Below are 10,467 nucleotides of genomic sequence, written 5' to 3' on the forward strand. Positions count from 1 at the left end.
CCAAACTATACAAACGCTCATTAATGTACATTTCATTTCATTGCAAGTAAATACTTATTATATGTTGAATTTGCCAATACTCATACATATAGGCATGCTAAGTTTGTTAATTTTCCGATATATATGAGACAAGGAAGTCCCTTATTTAAAATGATGGGAGCCAGGAATATTAGGCTACTACCTAACATGATTGATATTTGCATTCATATATACATATGCATAATACATATAGTAAAAGAAAAGTTGAATGAATTGAAGGACTGCATGGTACTAGCTCCGATCCTGCCCCCACATCCCTTCTTTAGGATTCTTCCTCACAAGACATATGTCCTTTCAAAGAAGCTGCTTTTTGGTTGTAAATACACACACACTCGCTCACACATTCATTGCCCTTTTATTGTACAACCATCTTTATTCCTTTCCACTATGTGACATGTTACCACTAAATAATGACTCCTTTTGAGTGGCGCTTTTTGTTTGTTTTTCACTCAAGAAACTTCCCCATCAGAAGATCAGATCACCCATCCATAGGAATTGAATGAATTGAAGATGACTATTAACCACAAGCTAAGGGGTTTTAATTTTAATGCCGACCTTATCTCTCTCCACAATATAATGCTGACAAATATACCAAACCTGTCAAAAATGCAGTACACCAAATGATGGTTCCAGAAAAGATACAAGCAGTTCTTGGTTGAGGAAGCTGGGTATGCTTTAATTTTAACAATTTTGGGTTTTTCTTTTTAAAGATTTTAATTTATTGGGTTGTGAGTGATAGGATATCCACTAGCTAATATATATATATATATATATATATATATATATATATATATATATATAATCAAATGAGACAACATCTTCCCTAAGACGGTGAAAGACAACATGAATGCACACAATTTACGGATCGCACTACTGAAAATTATGGAATTTCCGACCACCTGAAAGCGATCTTAAATCAAGTCAAAAGCAAAAAGTGGTCTAAAATAGCAACAAAAGTTTTTCCGGATACCAAAAGTGGTCGGAACAAGGCTTTCGACTTGATTTAAAATCACTTTCAGGTGGTCGGAAATCCTATAATTTCCAGCAGTGGGAATACACACAGACTAGAGTGTGTGCAATTTACCCAACATGAATACACACAATCTAGTATGTGCATTCGTATAGTAGATTTTGTGCATTCATGTTATGTCTCACAGTCTCACGGGGAGATGTTGTCTCATTGGAACATTAGCCTATATATATATATATATATATATATATATATATATATATATATATATATATATATATATATATATGGGTGAGGTGAGGTGAGGTTGATGGTATTGCACATGGAGTCCAAAGAGGTCCCCTTCCCACAAAAGGCTAATACATCTCAACCAAAAAGATAAAGAGAAAGGAGATGAAAAGAAGGGGAAAAAAGATGCCAAGAAAGAGGGCAGCCCATGCTCCCTGTCCTAACAATTCAGTATTTGTACTTATATATATCTCTAACCTCTTTATATATATATTTACTTACTTTTTGGCCAAAAACAAGTTGATAATATTTATATATAATTAAGTTATATATAATTACTACATTAATCACCATACTAATCCACCGTAATAATGTTTAGTTTAGTAAATGTATTTATATAAAATATTCAAATTAGTCGATTTAATTTTTTTTAATTTTAATATAAAAATGTAAACATTAATTAAAATTCCGAACATCATTAGTAAATTGGGTGACTCTCCTATGGGACCTTCCCACATATTTTTTATTGATTGTGAGATGGTCGAGTTTAAATTAAAAGTGTAATACTTATGATGAAAAATAATGTAATATTAATCTGGATAAATTGATTGTTACTTATGGGAGAAAGTGAAATATTTATGGGAAAAAGTGTAACACTTTTGATTAAAAAAATATAATACTTTTAAATCAAAATTCAATATTTAGAGGTTGAAGAGTTAGTTATGTGAGAATACTAATATTAATTAGGGATAAATTGATTAATGGTTACTTATGAGTAGAGTGTAATATAATCATGGATAAATTGATTGATTGTTACTTATGAATGAAAGTATAATACTTTAGAAAAAAATGTAATACTAATCATGATAAATTGATTGATTTTACTTATTTTGAGGGAAAGTATAATAATTATGAGTAAATGTGTAATACTAATCGTGGAATCATGGTGCATGCCACATGTGCTCGCAGAGTGTGGGAGAGTAGCTACTGTCTTTCTCCCCCGGGGTTGCCCCGCTCTCTTTTAGATTTTTTTTAAAAAAAATCATGGAATCAAGGATAAATTAATTGTTACTTATGAGAAACAATGTAATACTTTTAAGGTCTGTTTGAAAACTTAAAAAATGATTTTCAAAAAATGATTCATTTAAAAAAAAAAAAGAATATTTTAATTTGGTGTTTGACTAATGTTAGAAAATTATCTTTTTCTGTATGTATGAAAGTTAAAAAAAAATTACGTTTTTTTTGTCAGGTCTATTTTCTTGAAAATGAACATATTATTTGTTATATTATAATAATAATAATAATTATAATAATAATAATAATAATAATAATAATAATAATAATAAGTGGTGGTGTTGTAGTAATAATAATATATCTAGAAATTAGCTTGAAGAGGGATGAGAGAGAAATGAAAAAAAATCTAGAAAATGTCTTTCACGACTAAAAATTTAAAAAGAAATTTTTTGCTAAATTGAGCATTTTTTTTATTGATCAGAATGAATATTTTTCTTTGTCTTTATTTTCTTTGAATACCTAAACACTAAAAAATCTCAAAAAAAAAAAAAATTAACTTCCAGAAGTCGGGTTTCCAAACAAACCCTTAAATCAAAATGTAATGTTCAAGAGTTGAATAATTATCTATAACAAAAAAATATAATACTTATAAAGAACCCGATCGGTGTCACAGATGATGATCCATAAGATGGTGTCATACTGGGTTAAAGTACCTACGATGTCCGTGTACTATAGCGTTTTGTTCAATTTAGTCCTTATACTTTTATTTTGTTCAATTTAGTCCCTGTACTTTCAAAAGTAATGCAATTAAGGACAATAGTTAACGATGTTAATATTATCGTTAACTTAGGTTACGTGGCACTGATGATATTTATATTCCTACTCATATATTACTTTATAAATATTTAAAATCTATCATTTTTACCACCAATATATTAAATTAGTATGTCCAAAATAAATAATTACGACCATGTTTGTAATGAGATTTAGACAATTGTCTTTAGTTTTATCACTTTTTAAAGTTGAGGGACTAAATTGAACTGAATAAAGGTACAAGGACTAAATTGAACAAAACACTATAGTACAAGGACTTCATAGGTACTTTGACATGTCATACTGTCAAGAGTTTTTGCTTTTACCAAATGATTAAATAAAAAAATTACTCCAATTCAATATGATATAGAAATATTTCTTTTGTAGACGTTTATAAATTTCAATAACATATAAATGTTTTAAATTGTTTTGACAAATACAATATATATTTTCTTTTAAAAATTTTCGTTTGACACGTGTTTAATAATTTAATATTCATTGACTAATTGGTACACGCAAATTGTATTGTGCATTTCAGCGAGCACCAGATGGTCCAGATATACATATATCAGGATTAGGATTATAATTTTTTATTTTTTATTTTTTATTTACCACAGTCACTGCCTACGTATAGACAAAGTCAAACTTATGAAATTCAAGTACGAAAATTATGGTTTCACCCACCCAGTGATAGAGATATAACTTTCGTTTATACATTTTAAGGACGGATTTTGGGCTGTGCAAATTATCTAAGAGCGCAAGGCCTCAATTTTTAGAAGTTCTAAAAATTATTTTTGACCTAGCAACTTAAGAATTTTTTTTTTAAAAAAAATGAACAATTAATTCGTAAACTCTTCAATTTTTTTCCCCAAATCACTTCTCTTTCATAATAATTATGACCTAATTAATTGAGCATGCCGTATGACAAAACAATTCAGTTTCCCTCACAGCACAGATGATGTCTCAAGCCCTGAATCTGCAAAGACAACTTGGAACTTGTACCATTCACCAGTTCACCACCAATACCGCATGACAAATTGATTCTTCCCCTAATAGATCGTTCTACTTGCATTCCAAGCGATAGCGGCAGCCCAGCAGGTAGCCACTAGCCAGGTAGTTTCAAAATGTTTTTTTTTTTTTAAATTTTTCTATTTGTTTGGTCTTTGGAGATAATAGGTTAGTACTTAATTAGTATGATTCTTATGGTTTAGTTTTAAAAATTGCCCTTATACTTTTAAGTAGGCATCATTTATTTACAAGAACAGGGACAAAAAAATCCAAAAACCGCCCTAATACACTCTGGTGCACGATATATAGTAGTGATTATAAATGCTTAAGTAAAGAGTTGTCTAACCTTAATTAGATGGTAAAGGAGTTAACATATATATGTGGATGATTAATAACATACAGTGACTAAGATTTAGATTGTAACAATGATGTGGAACTTTATCTCCCACAGGAAAGCTTGTCAAGAGAGATAGAGAGATCATGTGAGAGGTCGATCTCAGAAGGGACATCATGGATGAACAGTGAGCAGAATGACAAGGACAGTAAATTATATAATGGAATGGAAGAGAAAAGATCAATCCATGGAAATATGATGAAGAAAGCTGCTAGCTAGTTTGTAATATAATAAGTAGCTTTTGGTTGCAAGTGACAAATTAAAGTTTATCCCAACATATATCTGTCTCTTTCTAGGTTGTCTTGCATGTCTTTTGATCCTCCTGCGAGTGTTGTTTTCCAATGTGGTTTTCAATTCTTCTGAAACTGATGACCACCCACTCACCACTCCACTCCATCCCTGCTGGGAACAACTCATCACATGGAGGGTTTTGAATCTTAGGAATGGTGCATTGAATTCTCGTTATACATACATACTGCACGTACGTACACTTTGTGTATGCGAGTGTGTGTTGTTAAGCACACTGCACATATATTTTTGTCTTTTTTTAGATAATCGACAGTCACTATGAAGTGTATTGTTGGGTAAACCCTGTCTTGTGACCTTAGCCACCAAAAAATTGTAAACCAGCTTTGGTTGTTATTACTGACCGGCTCGAATCAAAAAGACCAACAAATCTTTCTTGATCTTATAGTTACCAAGTGAACATCCTAACTTAAACAACTTTAAGAGTGGGAGCCATGATGCCGCCTCTAACTAGACCCAAGTGGATAAAAGTTTTAACCAATATATGTTAACACATTCATACTACTTCAAATCGAGATTACGGGTTCAAGTCTCATCGATAATATTCCAATATTTAAGAGTTAATATTAAGTTTAATCCTTAAAGATTTCTTCTCACAAATTTATAAAACATTTCATTGTCATTTTCCTTTTATTAAAAAAATTTTAAAAAAATACTTGTCTAAAAAGAAACTAATAAAAAATTAGTATTTATGTATATTTAAAGAAAAAAGCTCATAAGATCTCGCATTTATAGTCACTATAAAGGTAAATCACGAACCGCATAATCAGCTCACCCACCGGAATTCACACCTTTCATTATTCATGACTTTTTTCCATTCATATTTCTCGTGGAATTCAAACTCTCACACGGCCGCATTCAGTCGTGACATCAAGTCAAATGACAAATCACTATGCTAAGTCTCGGGGTAAAATTCAATTTTCTTGCATAAGGTGTTGGTTTAATCATTATGAATATAGAATGACATACATTAAAATATTAAATCACTGTTTAAATAAGATTCGATATCAGCTGGTTTTCAAAAAAAAAAAAAAAAGATTCATATCAGCCTTTATAAATCGTTGTCTGCCTTCTGGAAAAGCTTCTTCTTTAATTTCTCGGCCCAAGAGCGGACTAGTCAACAGATATTGTAATCCATCAATTTCTGAAGTGTCCATTAGCCCAAGCCCAATATAATATGAAGATGGGCCCAATAAACCGATTAAAAGCTGCAACGTAAAGTGCTAACTTTTTTTGTTGAATCACAACCTAACCTTATCAGCATTAAGTAATGTAGTACCCTTTTTTTTTATTTTTGCTGGAATAGATTTTGGGGTGTTTGGTAAGTAGTTGTTAGCTGATAGCTATTAGATGATTGTGATAGTGGGTTTAATTAGTTGATAGTATTGATTGACTGTAGTAAGATGTTTAGTAAATTGGTTATTATTCTTTGGTTAGGCAAATTATTGTATGGACGGTCCACACAATGTTATGTGGACCATAACAAAAAGTACATTTTTAATATACTAAATGTACATTATTTTTGTACTGAATGTACATTATTTTTGTACTGAATATACATTATTTTACAGTACACAAAATATGGTCCAGATGGTCCACACAATAATGATTGCTTTGGTTATATTCGTTGTTTAACCAAGTCAAACAGCTAATAATGGCCAAATAAGCCAAAATTAGTTGATAAGCTACTATGTTACCAAACATGGCGCTTTTAACTAAAGTATAATGCTTTTATGAATCCATAAGAAGTATTACACATTTTACGTAACACAGCCTCATACATGAGTTATTCTTTTTATAGATATTTTTCAGTATCTCACAAAAGAGTTGTGTCTTTTAAATAATTAGGAAAATTCATAGCCACTATCTGAGAGTGTACACAAGATAAACCATACTGCTATGTAATAGCATGCAAATCACATATAAGAAGTAAATCACATTAGGAAGACTATGTGCGACATACTTAACCAATGAGGTGTTGACAATAATCAAACGTTAATTTTTAGTACCATAATAAAGATGCATTGAGAGGAAGTATTTGCTTTTTTCCTGGTTAAGATTTACATCTCCTTACCCGCATAGACTTAACTCACTAGTTCAATATGCAGTATTCCGGAGAAGAATGATTTACATATCCAAAGCTTTTCAAGTTGTGCTACTCCAACAATTCCTTATAAAAATCTAATCAAATTCAATACTAGTCAAATTTGGAGTTATCAATACTTTCTTCTTTTGTTTTAGAGGTGGAGTTATCAATATTTTCTTTCAAGATTTCCAAGATTGGGTGAGCTGTAGTAAATGATTCATGCCAATTGCATTCATCCAAACATATTCAACATCTACAATAGGAAACTTTCCAAAACCTTTATTAGGAAATGATATCATCTAGAATATAATATTGGCATACAAATAGGATTTAATTATTTAGAATTATTTGGTACAATTTGAACATTTCAGAATCTTTTCCTAGACTTGTTAAGTGATGAAAGAATGGAGAGAATAGCCATAGTAACAAATCCTCCTAGGAGAATGCCACTTGCTATCAGCTCTCTATCAAAAAACTTATTCAATTTTGTTCTGAATTCTTCAATTCCATCCAGGCTTATACGTGGATCGCTGGCTAATAAAAATTCAAAATTTTCCACCAAAGAACGAATAGTATCTTTTAACTCAACACTCGCACTAAACCCAACGCCAACTCCACTTGCCAAGAGAAAACTTATTACCTGTAAACATCACACGTAATAAATCAGATTACAAAAACATGTAATCTAGTTGTGTGTAATAAATTGTAAATAAATATTCCGTAATAAAATTGAATTGTTTTTATTTTTAGATTTTATAAATTAGTTTAAATAATAAATATAAAATCCATAACCTTATCCCCATAGAAATCAAAATTAGGCAGAAATATGCCACGGATCATCCTCTTCTCCTTCACGACATGATACATGGCAAAGGGCAGCTGAATTAATGTGTATAGAGCACCCACCGCTCCCACAGCAAGAAAATACCTGCAAATTTTCCGAATAGAGATCACTATAACTTGTCATTTTGATGTCGCTATATTAACTAAATACCCAATTTAATTCTCGACTATAGTAATTTTTGTTATTTAGTACTAAACGATTTTTTGTGCTTTAGGTTATCGACTTTGACGGTTTTACTTAATTGAATCTTCTGTTAAGATAATTTAGTAATTTCATTTCTATTAATACTTAATTTAGTACACGAATATAGTAGTTTACCCAAGTTAGTATTCGATTATAGTGATTTTACTCATTTTAGTCCTCGACTATAGTGATTTTTTTTATTTAGTCCTAAACGTCTTTTTGTGCTTAATTAATTAGGTCCTCGACTTTGATGATTTTACCTAATTGAGTTCTCTGTTAAGAATTAAGATAGTTTGGTAATTTAACCTTTTTTTAATATTTAATACTTAATTTTGTCTTCGACTATGGTAGTTTTACCCAGGACCGGATTTTGGACTATGCAAGCTGCCCAACAGCACATGACCTCAAATTTTAGAGGGCCCAATATTTAATTTTTACCTAGTTAGTTAAGCAATTAAAAAAAATTACAATTAATAAGACTCCATGGAGAAACAGTAGAAACGCGTGTCAATAGTGAGGCTCAAAACCTAGACTTCCCACATAGGGAAGCAATCTAATACCAGTGGACTACAAGCTACTTGGTTATGGTATTGGTTTTAAATATTGTGCTTTTGGTATAGCCTCATTTATTTACAAGAACATGACCACAAAAATTCTAAAAATCGGCCCTGGTGTTACCCAAGTTAGTATTCGATTATAGTGATTTTACCCAATTTAGTCATCGACCATAGTGATTTTTCTCGCTTTAATTTAGTCCTTGATTCTAACAGCCAAGGACTCAATTGGGTAAAACCATCGAAGTCAAAGACTAAATTAGATATTAACTCTCGCTATATATATATAACTTTTGATGTACTTATAAAACTTTTTTTAAAAAAAATAAAGTAAACACAATATACCTGTAACTGTTGATGTCGCTGAAGTTGGTGAGTGTGACTGCGATGGAAGCTGCTAAGAGCATGAGAGTGAAAATCCTGAGAACGAGGATAGAGTATAGTATAGTTTTGGAAGCCATTTGATTGAAATTAAGATTTCACTCTCTTTCTTACTTAGTTATTTTTTTTTTTTTCCTTGGCATGCAAGCTATGGGAAAGTGAAGTCCTTGGTGTGTGTATATATACCAAATACCAATTGCGTGTGAATCATTGTATGAAACATATTTAGACAAGATCGAGGTATTATTATTGTTGGGTTTGTCGAAGAGATTAATAGATTAATATTGTAATAAAGGTTGTTTTATTTACATCGCCATATATACGAAATGGTCATACTGAGGCCGGATTCCGCGTTTTGCAAGCTGATCGCATCTATTCAGACTGCTATCTTATGGAAATGAAAGTTTGTAATACATCTGATCTATCTATGGAAGAATTCATCATTTAAATTTGAGAAAAATGAAAGACAAAGGCAATGTTTGGTACCATAACTTATAAGTCAATTTGGCTAGTGTTTGGTAAAATGATTTATTGCATTAGGTTATTGTGACAATAAGGACAAAATCTAAAAAGCTAAGAAGATTAGAGTTTTTAGTTTGCTGATTGGCCTTAAATATGAAATTACCATTTTACTTTTGTGATCTCTAACATTTACATCTCTCATGTTACTGTTCACTCATCCTTGTAATAATAATGATAAAGATTTTGCTTAAAGATGAAAAACAAATTAGACCCAGGGGCGGAGCCAGAATTTTTGTTCAGTGGGACGGAACATTACAACAAAAGAGATAGTTTGAAAAAAAAAATGAAACACTTAAAAGAATAGTCATAAATATTATCGGAAATGAGTATGTAAAAAATAAAACATCTCAAAACTTTATAAAAATGTTCATAACAAAATATGAAACATAATTAATTTGATAAAATAATTAGAATACAAAATACATTATAAATTACACATCTCATTATTAATATAACAGAACGTTTGGTTCACGTAATGAATTTTGATGTAATAGGAATGTGTTGGAAAAAATAGCTTAAAATGGCATAAAATGGCATGTTAAGTGGCTATTTTGTGGTACAATTATCAGAGGGGTCCACTTCCGATTTGGGTCGGGTCAAAGTGGATTCGGGTTCTTCGTAGTGAGACGAAGAGATTGATATATTGTACGCTCAAAACGGATAATGGGTGAATGAGATATTGATTCTCAATGTAGACCCATTTGAGTTGGAAAATGAAGGGAAAAAGTGAGCTTTTGTCCCACATTGCTTTGAAATGAAGATTTTCCCCCCTTATATACAAGAGCGCTTTTGAAGCTGGTAGAATTGTATAGCATAGAGGCTTTATCGCGCGGGGGGTGGTGCAAATCAAATTCCAACTAGCAGAGATTGAAAAAGGCTTGATTCAAGCCCGAGCTCGTGTGCACGGGCTAAGTTATGCCAAACGGACTGTCATTTTCCAACACGCCACTGTAAGATGTAGCCGAAACTACACCTTGGTTCGGCCACTACACCTTGGTTCGGCCTTGTGGCCGAAACCAGTAGGTAGTTTCGGCCACACCTTGGTTTCGGCCTTGTGGTGGCCGAAACCAGTAACATGTAGTTTCGGCTATAAGCCGAAACTGAAGTCTCGGCCTTGCGGGCCGA

At 31.6% G+C, this 10,467-nt stretch overlaps 1 protein-coding gene across 1 annotated transcript; it reads right to left on the minus strand.

The window, feature by feature from the left end:
* Positions 1-7,097: 7,097 nt before the first annotated feature.
* Positions 7,098-8,928, minus strand: LOC109163031 (CASP-like protein 4D1). Its single transcript, XM_019311752.1, has 3 exons — positions 8,785-8,928; positions 7,651-7,786; positions 7,098-7,498 (listed from the first exon to the last, which is right to left on the minus strand). The coding sequence occupies exons 1-3, from the start codon at positions 8,898-8,900 to the stop codon at positions 7,226-7,228; spliced, it is 525 nt and encodes a 174-aa protein (XP_019167297.1). The 5' UTR covers positions 8,901-8,928; the 3' UTR covers positions 7,098-7,225.
* Between the last annotated feature and the right edge of the window lie 1,539 nt (positions 8,929-10,467).

Source organism: Ipomoea nil, unplaced genomic scaffold, assembly GCF_001879475.1.
Source record: "Ipomoea nil cultivar Tokyo-kokei standard unplaced genomic scaffold, Asagao_1.1 scaffold2975, whole genome shotgun sequence".
Lineage (NCBI taxonomy): Eukaryota > Viridiplantae > Streptophyta > Magnoliopsida > Solanales > Convolvulaceae > Ipomoea > Ipomoea nil.